Source organism: Odocoileus virginianus, chromosome 26, assembly GCF_023699985.2.
Source record: "Odocoileus virginianus isolate 20LAN1187 ecotype Illinois chromosome 26, Ovbor_1.2, whole genome shotgun sequence".
In the NCBI taxonomy this organism is placed as follows: Eukaryota; Metazoa; Chordata; class Mammalia; order Artiodactyla; family Cervidae; genus Odocoileus; species Odocoileus virginianus.
The window spans coordinates 292,327-309,504 of record NC_069699.1 but is presented as its reverse complement, the minus strand read 5'-3'; the positions used below and the strand labels follow the sequence as shown (position 1 = coordinate 309,504).

The 17,178-nt window shown below is 40.1% G+C and overlaps 1 protein-coding gene across 7 annotated transcripts in view; it reads left to right on the top strand.

Moving 5' to 3' along the window:
- SLC4A7 (solute carrier family 4 member 7) overlaps nt 1-17,178 on the top strand; it is a 118,971-nt gene that overhangs the window by 77,023 nt on the left and 24,770 nt on the right. For all 7 annotated transcript variants that reach the window (XM_070455271.1, XM_070455268.1, XM_070455267.1 and 4 more), the window contains 8 exons: nt 1,096-1,270; nt 4,838-4,971; nt 6,154-6,399; nt 8,190-8,295; nt 11,002-11,163; nt 11,808-11,921; nt 14,379-14,540; nt 14,685-14,936. In XM_070455271.1, the coding sequence (XP_070311372.1) occupies nt 1,096-1,270; nt 4,838-4,971; nt 6,154-6,399; nt 8,190-8,295; nt 11,002-11,163; nt 11,808-11,921; nt 14,379-14,540; nt 14,685-14,936 (1,351 nt within the window). The remainder of the gene's footprint in view (nt 1-1,095; nt 1,271-4,837; nt 4,972-6,153; nt 6,400-8,189; nt 8,296-11,001; nt 11,164-11,807; nt 11,922-14,378; nt 14,541-14,684; nt 14,937-17,178) is intronic.

Here is a 17,178-nt window from a genome sequence, read left to right as displayed (position 1 = left end):
CGGTGGGTTTACAGCTGCTCCCCATCACTCACATCCTCCCAGTCTGTGGAAAAGTTGTGTTTCATGAAACTCGTCCCTGGTGCCAGTTAGGTTGAGGAATGCTGATCTAAAGCTTTTCAAAGCATGAGATTAACCTTTTTGATGTATTTTGAAAGCATATTAACTTTTTTGGTGTATTTTTCTGCAGTAGGGATTTAAATGATTATATATTTTATAAGTTGCACAATCTTTTTGAATTACTGGTTTGTCACCAGTATTTATTGAGTTTCTACTGCTCCCCAGGCAGTGTTCTAAACCCTGGAGAGAGTAGCAGTGAATAAGACAAGGTCCCTGCTCCTCACAGAGCTTGTTTTGTAGTGGAGTGCTTTCAGGTCAGGTGTATCCAAAAGTCTGACTGAAGAAACAGTGAAATGAGAAGGATTTGATGCACAAATATGGACTTAAATTTACTAATTAAAACATCTTTTTATTAATATACACACTGGTTTGACTACATACACAGTAAATTACATACACTGAAACAGTTTTTAGACTTTTTTCTAGACCAGAAATATTTATGTGTTTGGAGTATTAATTTTAGAAGTAAAATTATTTAATTCACTACTGAGTGAACCTAAGCATAGGTACTTACTAAACGGCGTTTGGGGACTTATGATTTATATTATAATTACATTCCTGGTATTTCTCACACTTGCCTTTAAGATTTATAATGTAGATAATGATTAATAGCATTGCTTGCACACATTTTCATAAATGGGTTGTTAGGTTTTATTTATTTTTATTGTACGTTTCCTTGCACATTTGTGTTTGATATTGCATTTAGTTATATAAGTCTTTTGCCTGTAGTCTTTTCAGTATATAGTCCGTAAGATATAGATGTTTGTGTCTCTTTTAATTTAGTGAGATCTACCTTTCTGCTGTCAGTGGATTAGATTAAATGAGTGTGTCTTCTAAAATTTATACCATTATTTAAATAGGATATTATTTTTGTTGACAAATGCTAGGCGCCAGCAGTTTTATGTACCCCATAGTTTTAGTGTGAACAGCCAGAATCCTCTAGTGTACAGTTTGACGAGTTTCATCTCACCTATTTAGGCTTTTTGGTGGTTTGATACTTGACATCAAAAGGAAAGCACCTTTTTTCTTGAGTGACTTCAAGGATGCATTAAGTCTGCAGTGCCTGGCCTCGATTCTTTTCCTATACTGTGCCTGTATGTCTCCTGTAATCACTTTTGGAGGGCTGCTTGGAGAAGCTACAGAAGGCAGAATAGTGAGTACAAAGATTGGTAGTGGCCAGGCTCTTAGCTCCTCAGAGGCAAGTGTCTGTGTGCATTTGTCTCACTATTCCTACTTTTATTTGAAGAGTCTCCCCACAGCATGATTAACCTGTCCCAAAGCAGACTTCCCCCAAAGGTAATTGCTGTGGAAAACATGGGGAAGCCATTTGAACAGGAGAAGATGCACAGTTGAGGTAAAAAAAAGAAAAGTTTTTCATGGCTTGCTGGATGAATGGTTTTATCAATTGAGTAAAAGGCTTGTATTGTCTCTGTGGGGGGGTGGGTGGGGGGGATCAGATGAACTGAACTCGTCCCGGTGGGTCGTGGGTGGGAGAGTTTATTGGGGGCGGGGGGGTGGGCGCTCTGTGTCCTTCAGGGCATCATAGGACTAGTTAGAGCCACGTGATGACCAGTAATCCATCTGCCCTGGCAGGTCCACCAGGCAGGCCGTTGGGAAGAAGGGAGCACAATTGTGGACAATGATGGATTTTGAAGTGGTGTTTACTTTAATTTTGCTGTTACTAAACGTGTGAAAGTTGTCAAAGTGTTAACTGGAAAGTATAACTGAAAACTACATCTGCATATTGACATGACTAGAATGAAAGCTTTTATGTTTTGTTCTGGGTAATACCATACTGGGCTGTGGTTACAGAGCAGCATCTGGTGCTTTGTGAAATTGAGAAAGTGTTTTTTGTTGCTGTTTATATACATTTAATGGCATTTAAGTGAGACAGTTTGTGATTCCTAAGTGTATTTTGTTTAATGATATTTTCTCTTTGAAGAAAGTTTATTTTTTATAGATCTTAAGGTTTTTAAAAACCAACCAAACCTAAAGAAGTAATAATTGCTTAAAGTATTTCATAAGCTGAGCTTGAGGTAAACCTGACAACTGAAATTTCCTTTCAACTCAGTTTATTTTCGGTTATTTAGATTCATTTATATTACTCTTTTATGTTATTATATCAGAGGTATATATTTTTAGTAAGCTGCTTAAAGCAGCTGTCACAAGCTGTATGGTGTATCTCTGCTGGTCCCCAAGGAGGTGTGTCTTGTCTGTTACCGTCATGGAAGTTCTGCTTCTTCCTCTTGGACTGTCACTCACTGCCTCCCCATCTCATCCTGCTCTTAGTACCCTGTGTGTGTGATAGCGCTTTAGACGTTGGAGGAGTGCGGACACGGGTGAGACACGGGTGTGTGTCTTCTCTCCTTGGGGTCCTAACCGATAAGAAGAGACAGTGTATATGCAGTTCCTATGTCATGCTGTGCTGGGCAGCACACAAGTGAGATGAAGGAAGAGCTGTAGGAGCTATAATTATAGAAGCAGAGAAGTCAGAAGGATTATGGAGGGACATGATACGGAGATGCTGTGTTTATTTTCAGGTGCTTTATTGGAACTTCAGGTAAAAGTGGAGACATTAGGAAGTGTAGATCCAGAGTTTCTAGAGTGGTAGGAAAGAAATACAGAGTGGGAAGGTGAGATAGATGAGGTTAGCACTTTAAAGGGAGAGGAGAAGGGGGAAGTTATCCCCATTTGTGGATGGGAAGAAGGAGGGGAGTTAGGAGGAAGTGGCCCAGCAGATTAGACAAGGGCACAGCAGAGCTTTGAGCGAGAGATCAGGACGGTTTAACTTTGCAGAAACCAAATCAGAGGTCGAGAAGGAGGTGACTTGAGCAGGGACTGCCCCGTGCCCTGCAGTGGGGGGTGAGGGGGTGACGAGGGGAGGCTTCTGCTGGGTGATGACTTGGAGACTGAAAGTGGGTTGGGGGAGGCAGCACAGTGGGGCTGTGATTTCTTCAGGGAAGGGTGGGTTTCACTTTGGCAAAGAACAAAGAAGTGGCTTAAAACTTGGGAAAAGGTGGATCTGGGTAGAGGAACTAGTGAATGTGGCAGTGAGGGGAACAGTAAGGAAGGACTCCACCAGGCAGAGTCTGCTTTTTCCACACAGCACTTGGGGGGGAGTTCATTCTGTGCCTGGCAGCATCTCCACACCCGCTACCCCTTACCAACCCCCTCCCCACCCCCCCATTAGCATTTCTTTATTTGCCATCTCCTTGTTTCTCTTTCTCTGCTTTCTGTTTCTCGATGACGTTTAGAAAATTTTTTCCCTTTGATTTGAGCTCTGAATTCATTCCTAAATATACAGACTGTAATTGAACCAAGGATTTTATAACAGCTTAGCAAGCAGTGTCTTCCAGGACAGTCTTTTTTGTCTGTGGGCAAGAAAACACGTTTATCTCGTACAATTCATAAATACATTGTTAACATGAACTCGTCCTCATTTTGCCAAAAGTGAAGTCTGTATATGGGTTTGATCCTGTTTTTATACTGAGAGTTGAATGTCTCATTTACGACATAACTGTCTCTGCTGTGAGTGATTCTGACACGCTGTTAGTACTGATGTTGAGAGCATCCCGTATGCCAGACAGCGTTCCTGCTGGTGTTTGCAGAAACACTGCTTCATTAAGCTCTCCTGGCTCTCATCACCCGCATTCAAAGGTGAGGAAAGTTGGGCTGGATGAGTTGGAGACGTGGCCGTGGTTCAGCAGCTCACAGCTCGCAGGAGGTGGTCTCCTTCCTCCTATCTGGTCCCCTGGAGCCCTGATCTCTGCCCGCTGCTTGCTGCCTCCAGGCCCAGGAGGACTGTCTCTCACAAGCGCCTTCTCTTTGCTTTACTGATGCTAGGCTTTCCCTTTCCTGGTCGTGTATTCCCGTTGACCTTGATGTTTGTGAATGGAAACTGTTTTCTTTCTGCCCCCACCTCCCTGTCTAGTGGCAGAGTCTATACACCTTCCCAACTGATCCCCTAGTCAGTTAGGGTGTGACATTGGTGGTGAAATAAAACTGGCCTACTAGCTTTCAAGATTTTTCTGAGTCTTTCATTTTATCACTTTAACCCAACTTTAGTGGGTTTTCCTTTTCTATGGTTTCGAGGAGATTTTTCATTTATTTGTGTTAAGCATTTCAATTTTTATATTTATTGGTTAAGCCAGTCATATTAGAATAATTTCTTTTAAATGTGTGGGGAATTGTCTTTGGAAATCAACTTGAGAACAATAGGTCCATGTGATAATGTCTTGTTCATCTATTTGAAGGAGTAGATTTTTTTGGAACACACCATATCAAACACTTTAAATACTTTTTATTTTCTTAAATGAACTGTTTTGGACATGCCACAATATTGAAAACAATATATGCATCTTTGTCCTCCCCACAGGCTTCAGAAGTAAAGCATGTTATGTAGAGGGGTTGAAGCCTCTTGTGTCTGTCTTCCATGTACCCCACTCTCCCTGTCTCCCACAGTGTTGAGTTTTAAGTTAATGTTGATTGCAAAAGTTCACCTCCAGTATGTGAAAACAAAACAATTTTCTAGTGTATTTAAAATATGTTTGTAATTTTCTTTATTTAAGTGTTAAGTTTGAGATTTAAATTTGCATTTACGGTATTTTTTTAAACCACTTGATTGCTGTTTTTATTTTTCAGGTGTCTTACATGTATTACAGTAGGTTAGAGATGTGTTCATGATGTATTACTTTTCTTCGTTTCTTCTTTCCTTAAACAGAGTGCAATAGAGTCTCTTTTTGGAGCATCATTAACTGGGATTGCCTACTCGTTGTTTGCTGGGCAACCTCTCACAATATTGGGGAGCACAGGTCCAGTTTTAGTGTTTGAAAAAATTTTATTTAAATTCTGCAGGTATGTAATAGCTATCCACTTTTCACATGTTTACGTAAGTTATATATTATTGTATTAAATTAAAAGTTCTTTGTGTATTAATAGCTGGAAAAGAGGATCTGATCAGTATATATATATATATTTTTTTTTTTTTTTCAGTGTTTTGGGGCCACTGTGTGGGAAACCCTCCTCTGGCTCCTTCTGTCACCCCAGTCCCCTTGGGTATAAAGTCCATGGATTTGAGTTCTGATAAGCATGTCACTTGAGGGACAGTAAAAATCCTTTGTGTTACCAAATTTCAGCCTAGTCAGAAGGTGTTAAATCTGAATTAGGTATTGAACAGTATGCTGGTCTTGTTAGAAGTTTAGAAAGAGGTGAGTCTAGAAGGCTGGTGCTGGCTCTGCCAGGCAGCGGGCGGGGGTTGTTCACGTGCAGGGTCAGTGCAGGCTGCTGGACTGTGGCCTCAGAATTTGACCCAGCAGTCCTGCGCCTTTAGTGAGAGCATTGCAGCTGGATGTTTAGCCTGAAACAACTTGCTGCTGTTACAGGTTTGATTCATCTAATTCCTCTTGTTCTGATTCTTTCTTCCCTGAACAAGCTGATTCTGATCTGGCATGATACACACATAAATCGAGAATGTAGTGGCCTGACCTGTTTTAGGCTCACTTGTTTGACACTGAGTTGGAAAATGAGTCACTGTGGGGTGATGCTGGCGGTGGAGGTGTGACGTCGGGGCAGGGGCGTGGCGGCGGGGCAGGGGCGTTGCGGCGGGGCAGGGCAGGGGCGTGGCGGCGGGGCAGGGAGTGTGGCCGCCGTGTCACCCTGAGCCCTGGGGCGCAGAGAGCAGCATATATCCAGGTGTCCTGGAGGCTGCTGTCTGTCGCCTAAGCCTCATAACTGATTTCTAAAGTGAGGTCTTTGTTTTTAAGTGTATATTGCCTGGTAGGTTTACACTGGAAAACTTATGTGTAAGTAAAATATAACTGTTAAGTCTAACAACAAGCTAGCCTTCAGTTGAAGCAAAAGAAAGAAAAACACATAAAAGTTTCTCTAGGCATTATTTTGTTATTCTGTGATATGCTCTCTTTTAGAAATCTCATGCTTTTATACTGTTCTTACTGCTTATTGTGGAAATTTTCAGTACCAGTACTGTGTGGCATGTATGTGTTGATCGTGTCCACGTTTGTTTTTCTTTCCAAACAGAGATTACCACCTCTCCTATCTGTCTCTGAGAACCAGTATTGGTCTGTGGACCTCCTTCTTGTGCATTGTTCTGGTTGCAACAGATGCAAGCAGCCTGGTGTGCTACATCACGCGGTTCACCGAGGAGGCTTTTGCAGCTCTCATCTGCATCATATTCATCTACGAGGCTTTGGAGAAGCTCTTCCATTTAGGAGAAACATATGCATTTAATATGCACAACAATTTGGAGGAACTGACCAGCTACTCGTAAGTGTTTCTATTTCCCTTAATATTAAAATGTATTTTTGCAGACGTTTAAGAGCAAAAGAAAACAGATTTTTTTTTTTTTTTTGCAACGTGATGCTCACTGTATATCAAGCTATAACTACCCAACTGGCAATACAGAGGTTGACTTGTTTGTTACAGGTGAGATCTTACCAAAGTACTCAGTGGACATAAATGTGACTGAACAAATTCAGTCACTGTTATTCCATGAAACAATTTGTCCAAGTGTGTATGTTTTTGATTTCATGTTTAAATTGGATTGGCCAATTTAAGTTCAGTTGTTTGGCAACTGCCCACCATATATTTAAATATTATTCATGTTGTGCATTTTCATTAATTTTTGTGGATGTTATTTTAAAATATAATTTCAGTGTACTGTTGTATGCTGTTTAGCGGATTATTTTCTTTGTGATAAAGCATGAAATGAAAATATTTTAAGACTCGGAAATAAAATGGGATTTGAGAAGTAATTATAATAGTTACAAAGGGTTGGCAGACATTTAAACGTCACGAAGGTGATTAAAATGACGTGTTCTGAGGTAGATGCCTGTATTTGCTGTCCTGCGCACAGCTGATGTGGGCTCGAGCCTGCATTTGGTGAACTTTCAAGGAGGAACGTGGTGACCAAAACCCTTCCTCCTGGCCCCTCCCCGTGCCCCCGCGTCACACTGCTCCTCCCCCGCTGCCCTCCACACTCCCGGCCTTGATGGACAGGGGACGGAGGAGCCTGCAACTTCCCGTAAGATACTGACCTGCTTGAAAGTATCAGTGGCACTCTGATACCAAGTCTGTTTTGCGTCAACTTTGTTCTCAAACTAGGTATTTTTTTACTTAATTCTCTGTCTTCTCTCTTTCCCTGTTACTCTGATCTTTAAGAAGCGTGAGCATGATTTTCACAGCTTGTGACAGCAGTTAGAGCATTGTTTCTGGTGTGCAAATCCTTTGTTCAGCTGACATTTTGCGGCAGACACTGTGTTGAGTGTTGCTTAATATTCATGTCGCTGTGAGTCATTCGTGTCATAGCCCCTTTTGTGTATGAAGAACCCGAGGCTCTTTAAGGTTAGAACTTGACTTGGGTCAAATAACTAGCAAATGACAGAGCCTCAGTGAATCTGAAGTCCAGCCTCCCACCTGTTCTCAAACAGCTCGTGGTCCAGTTGAGAATATTTTTGTTTGTTCTTTTCATTTTTTAAATCCATATTTAGAGATTTGTTTTCTCATGTGTGTGTTTCTAGATTTTTCAGGCAGGTCAGATAGTTCTGGGTACGAACTGAATTCTGATTAGCTTAACTCTCCTAGTGCTGTCCTGAAAAATGATGTTTTACCCATTACTGTAAGGATGACTCTTAAGATGCATAAAGGAATTGCTAGAATTCCTGGAAGTAACAAGAGCAGACATTGTACTGGTTCCCAGCACCTGATGTGTGTGTGGACAGTGGGGCGGCGGCAGCTCCATGGAGGTTAAGTGATGAGACTGAATGGAGGCTGACCATGTTAAAGGTGGTGTCTTCCCAGATTTTTAAAGAAAATAGTTCTGCCCCAAGGGATGTGTCCAACTAGTTTCATTAAGTAAGCATTTTCTTTGTTTTATTTATGTAAGCCAAACTTCATTCCATTCCATTGTTTCTGAAATGTTTTCACTTTTTTCCCCATGCATTGTAACATGGAATAAAGTTAAGAAGTTAAAAACTGCTCCACTGTGTGATTGATTTAATACGATATAAACATGAAGTTCAGAATCTTTAAAAGTGTATCCCATTCTGATTTCTCAGATGTGTGTGTGTTGAGCCTTCTAACCCTGGCAATGATACTCTGAAGACGTGGGAGGAACAGAATGTGACAGCCCGCGACATTCCCTGGGGGAACCTCACTGTGTCTGTGAGTATAAATGAAGCGAAGGCTGGTGCAAACAATTAACCTCGTTCTTGAGCTTTTTCTGAGTAAAATGAAGTGAAAGTCACTCAGTTGTGTGCAACTCTTTGCGACCCTGTGGACTGTACAGGTCAGAATACTGGAGTGGGTAGCCATTCTCTTCTCCAGGGGATCTTCTGAACCCAGGGATCGAACCCAGGCCTCCCGCACTGCAGGCGGAGTCTTTTTACCAGCGGAGCCGCGAGGGAAGCCCAAGAATACTGGAGCGGGCAGCCTGTCCGTTCTCCAGTGGATTTTCCCGGCCCAGGAACTGAACTGAGGTCTCTTGCATTGCAGGTGGATTCTTTACCAGCTGAGCTACATGGGAAGCCCCTTTCTGAGTAAACCTATGTTTTCCTCTTGATTGATGGATATCGTTTTCAGAATACAGTGTTGTGTTGTCTAACCAAATAGGAATTACCACATTTTTAAAATCATGTCCTGAAGTGTAAAAGCTGAAACAAACGGAAACCGAGATCACGGGAAGAGAGGTCGAGAGGGCCTGTGTTTGGCTTCCAGGACTCTGAAAACAGGGGCAGCGTAGTCGCTCAGTTGTAGTGCCTGCTGTAGCCCTCCATGCCCCGCTGTCCATGGAGTTCTCCAGGCAAGACGCTGGAGTGGGTGGCCATTCCTTTCTCCAGGGGACCTTCCTGACCCAGGGATCGAACCTGGGTCTCTATCTATGTGTGTAACAGTCTTCAGTACCCAGCAGGTGGTCATTATACCACCTATCGCAGGCAGATTCGTTAACATCCGAAGCACCCGGGAAGCCCTCCAAGATATTATTTATTAGAAAGGTGTGAATATACTTTCGGGTTTCCAGATCCTCTTGGATCCATACACTCATCAGCCTGTGGTTGCTGGTTGCAGGTCCCAAAGTTAAGGGTTCAGCAGCTCGTACCCACCCGTCTTGCCTTCTGTTGTTCAGCCTCTCTGGGACCCACCTGTTCTGATCAGGGGTGCTCAGACTGAACCTGTTTACCTGGTGGAGACTAGTCTGACTTGAGCACTGAGAGAAAGAAAAGGGAAAAAAGGGTAGAAATGTATAATGACCACCTGCTGGGTACTGAAGACTGTTACACACATATTTTTGTGTTTTGTTGGGAAATATTGTCCTAGCTCTAGAGTAGCTGTTTTGGTCACTTCCCAGGTTGGGATTTAGAAATAAAGGTCCAGTGACGCTGGCAGTATCAGTGAAAATCCACCATCCCCTGAGCTGCCCTGGTGCTTTTTATATCATGTAAGCATTTGTAGGTCATCCCTTTCTCTCTTAGGGTGATAGTTAGCTCCTGAATATAGAGTTGGAGGGATTTCATCTGCAGTGTTATCCCACTGATCATTCACATCTGCGCTGTGCAGTGCAGTAGTCACGGGCCACATGTGTCTGTATTTAACTGTAAAAGTTGAGTTTCTTGGCTGCACTAGACGTGCTCATGTCATGTGACTGACTGCTGGCCAACTGTATGGGCAGTATAGATTTATGACACCTTATCAACACGGATGGTTCTGGGACAGTGTGGAGACAAAGCACTGTGTCAGTAAGTCATCAGCCTAGAATAATACTGTGCTGCTAAATATTGAAAAAGTAACTGCCGTTCTGAAAGAAGTAGAGTTAATAGAGGTGTTCAAATGAAAGTGATTTGTTAAAAAAAAAATGAAAAACTCTTCATGTTGAATAGGATGTCCTAATATTTCAGATTACTTATATGTATGGTCTATCCAGTGTGTTTTTTTGATCCCTAATAGGGCCATGTTAAGTTTCTTTGTATAGCTGTAGCTTTTATTTCTGTGATCCATGTTGTAAACTGTAGGATTACTAATGTTAGCACATAGAAATTGAGAATAATGGATTCTCAATTTGGCTGTTGAGAATCCATTAATGGATTCTCCTTTGGCTATTTTTCTTTCAATAAACCTGATTTATGCTTTGAAAATGAATCTCATTAGAATATAAGTAAGGAGAAAAGGACTTCAGTTGTTTTTGTTAATTTCTGGTTGTCTTTCAGTTATTCTTTTCCCTCAAAAGGAAAATCAAGTCAATATATTTCTATAATTGTGCTATATTATTGATTACATTATTGATTTTATTAATGGAAATATTTCAGTGGTTCACTTTACTGTTTTAATCTCACCTTTAGAAAAGTCAGAAAAAAAGTCAAAAAAGCCAAACACAGTTTTTACTGTTGAGTTGAATTTAGTACTATAGCCATCTCTTTATTCAGCATTGTAAAGGCAGAGTAGTAATTTTCTGACTTTTGATTTTATTTTAAGCAACTTGTTCAAAAGGAATGGAAAGATAGTAAAATTGTTGACCAAAGATGCAAACAAAGTATTTGGGAATTAATACTCAATATATAAACCTTTCACTAAAGGAAATAAAGAGTTTAAAGAAGGGAGTGTATGATGTAGTAACTTGACAAGATACATTATTTCCTTTCAGTGATTTCTAAGATGCACAGATTTGTCAAACCTTACCTCTCTGAACTCAAGATGTGTTTTAAAACTGATTGTGTTTTAACGTTGACTTGATGTTGTGTTTTCTAAGTGAAACAGAATAACGGCGTGTCTTTTGATAAGTAGCATCTTAGAGTCAGAGAAGTTCCTCGTTAATTTCTTGGATATCTGAGAATCCCCTTTACCCCTTCCTTTTCTATTTTTCACCCCTTTTTTCAGGAATGTAAAATCTACCATGGTGCATTTGTAGGATCAGCTTGTAGTCTCCATGGACCTTATATTCCAGATGTGCTCTTTTGGTCTGTCATCTTATTTTTCACAACATTTTTTCTGTCTTCATTCCTCAAGCAATTTAAGACCAAGCGCTATTTTCCTACCAAGGTAATTGGGGTTTAATTTTGGAGTTCTTGTAATTCTCATGTTTTTAAACAGTAAGATATTGTTTGAGATTAGTAATTTTATGTCAAGCAGCTATAAGGAAATTATTCCTAGTGAAAAGTGTAGAGAACAGACATGTGGACGGAGGGCGGAAGAGGAAGGCGGGATGAACTGAGAGCAGCATTGACATACCCACTGCCATACATAAAGCAGAGAGCTAGTGAGAGGCCCCAGTGTACCCCAGGGAGCGCGGCTCGGTGCTCTGTGATGGCCTGGAGGGGCTGGGTGGGCGGGAGGTGCAAGAGGCGGGGCATATGTTATACATGCAGTTACATCACTTCATTGTACAGCAGAAACTAACAACATTGTAAAGCAATTATATTCGAATAAAGTTTTAAAGGTGTATATTCCCTATCTGAGCTAACAGTAGAAAGACAATGGCATCAAGGGACATGATAGGTTAGTTGTGAAATGTGTTTCTTATCTTTTGTAAAAAATATTAGTTATAAATGTGTTTCACTGATGCATCATCACTAATTAAAAAACTCATTCACACTTTCTAGTGGCACATTTAATCTGTAAAAGATATGAATTATTTAGAAACGACAGTATTCTGTGTCTGTACTAACGTAACCCCTTTAACATAGGTGCGCTCGACAATCAGTGACTTTGCTGTATTTCTCACCATAGTAATAATGGTTGTAATTGACTACCTTGTAGGAGTTCCATCTCCTAAACTTCATGTTCCTGAAAAATTTGAGGTAAGGATTAAAACACTTGGATATTTGTTACTGGGAAATACCAAACTACTTTAAAGTAAGATACTGCCTCCTAGTTAGTAATTTTTAAAATATGCACATTCTTTGTGAAGAGCTGATGCTTTGAAAAGAAAGATTATGTATACCTCTCACAGATTATAAACAATGACAAGATGAACAGAGACAAGTGAACATATTTAGGAAATAAGCAAGAAGGTATCAAATCTAGTCCTTCACAGAGAGTAAGTGGAAATATTCATAGTCATTTAAAATTTTTGACCCTGCTGTCATAGCTGGAGTTCATGATACACTCTCCAGGTGAAAGAAACATTCGTTATTCCTTTGTGAAGAAGTAACTCAAACTTGAATTTAAAACAGTAGCAAGGTGATCCTAATTAAAATTTCTAGAAGAGTGATTGATATATCTGACAGTAATTGGAAAGTGTCTTGTAACATTTTTCAGCAGAATCAAGAAAGAATTTTTTTTTTCCCACAAGAAAAGTGATGCTTAGTCTGAGGAACCACAAACTTTTTGGTTTCATTAAAACTACAGGTCTTTTGTATTGTTGTTGTTCGGTCACTCACTCATATCTGCCCCTTTGCCAACCCTATGGCCTGCATAATGCAACATCTGATAATTATTTTCCCTTCTAAGTTGGAGATGGTAGCTTTTGAATAGTTTCTGGAAATTTTTAATAATCAAGTATTTGTGTCACTGCCTGTGTTTACATTTAACAAATTATATGACTTTGAGAAGCAGAAAATTTAAAGGGGATTAGAAATAAGGAATATAATGAAAATAAATTTAGTCTGTTTTCTCTCTGACAGGGATTAAAAAATAGAATCCTTTTTAAAACCTGTGTCCTCCAAAGTAGAGTATGTGGGAAATGATCCTCAAATTATATGGATCTACTCATATTTTATCTAAAAATAAGAAACATTAAGCTTTATAATATTTATGATATGAATTTCACTATAAAGATAATTGTTAGTAATATAATGCATAAATAAATAGAATCATTTGGGTAAATAAATGTCTTTTTCCTGCTAAGAGTATATAACTTAAAAAGTTTGGAGACCTTTGTTTAAAAGCATAGATATTGAGCCACTAAAGCTTTTAAGCCATTAGAGATGACTATATCTAAGTCATTCTATATTTACCGAGTCTTACAAATTGACAAAACTGTAAATTATATTAATGTAATTTCCTGTAATCCTGGTCCCATTTCCTTATTCTGGTTCCAAATATATCTTTGTTACTCATTTATCTAGCTTTAAAGTAGCAAACTGATTTCAAGGGTTATTAAATACACTTGGGGAAATAAACAGTTAAGAATATATGCATTATATAAATAAAACATTTTTATCCACATGCAGTACTGAATGTGAGGCATTATCATGTGTATCTGTGTGGGGAAATGATAACATTTAAATTTGAAAACAGTTAATTTCCCTTTTATATTGACAAAAATGTTTTCTTGTAGAAAAAAATAGGCTTAATATAAAGGCTAAGTAATAGGAACATGCTTAAATTTCAATATATCCAATACCCTCCAAGAATGCTAGATTCTTAGGAGCTTTAAAAATGCTTAATTTAAAGCAGATTTATGTTACAGCATTGAAATATATTAGTATCTGATGAAGTGTCAGGTTTGTGTCAGTCCCTGCTTTGGAAGAATAGTGGGCCAAGCCCCAGTGCGGCCTGAGTACTGACGCTGTCACGATGGCTAGTCTATAGGGTCTACAAGGCAGTTTATTAATAGTTTTCAGAGTTGACCTAGTAGGTAGTCTGACTTCACTTTATATGGAGTGGATAGGCATGTGTTGAAATGAAACTCTGCTTCGCTTCCCTATCACTGCATAACAAATCTCCTAAAACATCATATCCTGAAACAACAGTTCTTTTTTGTTCATAAATCTGTGATGTTGGCCCTAGGCTGAGGTGGAGGTGGTCTGGTCCCCTGGTGTGGGATTTTTGGGTGCCTGCCGTCTTTACTACCTTGGTGGGGGCATGTCTTGGAGCTCATTGCAGAGGCTGAGTGAAGGGACTGGTAGTTGTCTCCTACCCCTGTCTCATCATACTGTGTCTCATCCTCAAGAAAGCTTATCGAGGCTTACTCAGAGCTTAACCCCGGGGCTCCAGGAGGCTAGTAAGAGCAGCAGCAAGGTCCTTCCAGGTCAAGACGCAGGAATCACAGGGTCGCCATGGCCTTGTTCCCAGGTCCAAGGGGAGGACGTAGATGCTACCTCCGGATGGAGAGAGTGGCTCAGTCACGTGCACAGGGACCTGCCTCGGGGACAAGAGAATCCCCACGAGCGTCTCTGCAGATAATTCACAACAGATTCCAGGGTTCAGTCCAGTTCTTTCCAACCCCTTGGCATTTCTTGGGGGTAGACACAGTCTGTGCTGTTAGAAGGAAACTTTTCTTTCTTCCTTTGAATTTTTCAATGTTTTAACAGCCTACTGATAAAAATAGGGGCTGGATCATAAGCCCGCTGGGAGAGAACCCTTGGTGGACCTTGTTAATTGCGGCCATTCCAGCTCTGCTATGCACCATTCTCATCTTCATGGATCAGCAGATCACAGCGGTGATCATCAACAGAAAGGAGCACAAGTTGAAGGTAATTTTCAGAGTGTGTCCCGAGAGTTTTCTTTGAGTTGGAGGTGGTGAACATTCGTTTCTTCTCTCTTTATGAGTAGCGCAGAATTTGAACCTGAGAGAATAGTATATGCTCACAGATATCCATGTTGGCTTCCCTTTTCAGAAAGGAGCTGGCTACCACCTTGACCTGCTCGTGGTTGGTGTCATGCTGGGAGTGTGCTCTGTCATGGGACTTCCATGGTTTGTGGCTGCAACGGTGTTGTCAATAAGTCATGTCAACAGCCTAAAAGTGGAATCTGAATGCTCTGCTCCTGGGGAGCAACCCAAGTTTTTGGGCATTCGTGAACAGCGGGTGACAGGGCTAATGATTTTTATTCTAATGGGCCTGTCTGTGTTCATGACTTCAGTACTAAAGGTAAAATCTGTTTGTTACGATGTTTTAAAAATCTTTTTTTTTGGTCATAAAATTTATACTTGGTGGTATGAAAATGAAACATTAAAATATCTAAAATAGTTTCATTTCCTAGAGTTTACTTTGAAAATAAATATTTTGGAATGGTGGTTGCTATGTGAAAGGGTGCTATTAAAGACTGCAGAGTTTTGGAAGAAGTTCATCTGTGGCTTAGTTATGATCTAAGAGAAGAATATACCTAGAGAATTTTATAAGTATATTAGAGGAAGTAATATTGAAAGGTAGATGAAACAGTAATTTAACTGAAATGTAAAAAATAATAGTGCTATTAATTGAATTAATACATTCTTCCTGATGAACTAAATGAGATATAAGTAGTAGCACTCATATCTTTTAGTCACATCTGAGGTTTACTGTACATATTCCACTGAATCTGGTAATCTAACAAGAAACAGTCATAGCAAACCTAGCTGAGTATCTAATCTGGTATTTTCTGTTAATCGTGAAAGAGCTCACTTCCATTGTTTTTTGTTTGTAAACTATAAAATACAAATGTGGAGCATTGTATGCATGTGTGTCACGTGGTAACTAAAAAAATTGTTGTTAGTACTAGAATTCTTTGGCCTCCTTTTGTGCAGCCAGCTAATTGGCCAAATATTTGTTGAGTACTTTCTGTACTATTGGTTACTGAGGAAACGACAACAAACAGGACAGTGTCTGCTCGGAAGAGTCTGGCCGTCTGGTTGGTGGAACAGATAGACAGATGGGCAGTTGCTTCCTGGTGGTGAGCAGGAGGCTGGGGAAACACGCGGTGCCGTCTTGTGTGGACGCTGCCCCCTACTGGCCAGGGTTGCCCTTTACATGGGTTTTCAGTAGTTTCAAACATTTTAAAGTATTAACTGCATATTATAGGCAGAAAAATTCAAGTAGAATATCAAGAAAGCTCTCAAAGGAAAAGCTTTGTTTTCTCTCACTTTCCAAAAACAACTTTCTAGAAGTAAACTTTTTACTCCTTTGTTTTTTAAGATATTTTATTAGTCAGTGCCATTACATTTCTCCTTTTATAATGTTATTTCTGAGTTTATTATCTTTAGTGAAATAGTGAAAGTAGTGGTTCTTGCTGCCTAAGACAGTGACCCTTGAAGGCTCGCCCAAGGACCTCTGTGTGGGGCCTGCAGGAGCCCCGCTCGCCCAGGTGTGCGCCTGTGCGAGGCGGGGTTGTGCTCACGGCCTTTGGGCAGAACCGCGTAAGCGGTCCTCCGAGCTAGATAGAGGCGGGAGAGTGGGGTCCTCTGTTAGCCGCCCCCTGAAGAGATTTACGGGGACGCACAGTACTGCTGCTCTTCTCACTTAATCTTATGTTCTTTGGAAATTACAGCTTTCCAGTAAAAGTATACTGTTTATATTACCTTGTAAGGCGTTTATTATTTTGAAATGAATTAAGAATAGCTATTTAAAATTTTTCTTTCAATTTCTAATGTGGTGAGTATCTATTTCCGATACGCCTACCTGCTTATCCATTTGTATATGTCTCTGAGTATAGAATCCACATAAGCAAAACTATTTGGGAGGAGGGTCCTCCGTTCTTGTTAGGAGTGAAAAGGGGCCCTTAGACCAAAACGCTTGAGAGCCTCTGTGCTGAGGTTGTATCTTTCACGAGGACTTACCCCACATCCCCTTCTCCCCTTCATCACTGGTTCTTTGGTTGGCTCCATTTTACTATTGTAAAGGTTACCCACACTTACACTCTCTTTGCTTCTTTGGTAAGTTAAATTATAGAAATGTAATTTCTATACATTCTATACACGTCCCCTCTGGGGACGTGTAATCAGTATTATGATGATATAAAAATACTCGCCGAGGACTAAGCATGAGATCAGCCTGTGTGGAGGCAGAAACACACCTCATTTCCCAAACAACTACTGTTTTAGAATAATAGCCTGATAAATTTTCTTAATATCTGTTAACCTCTTTTAAAAAAGTACATGTACATGTTCCACTTTTTCTTGTATTGCTAAATGAACTTTTTTATATTGCTAAAAGGACTCCTTGAGTAGTTTTTGCATGCATGGTACCATAATTAGTGAACTTTCAGAGCTCTTGCATGGGCAAATTACTCTCACATTTGTTTAATAGATGGGTATTCATTTCAAGGTTCAAATGTATTTTTCTTTGAGTCTTAAAGTTGTTGTTGCTTAAAGATCAGTGGTTCTGATAACAGATGTGATATCTATTTGGTGTTTGT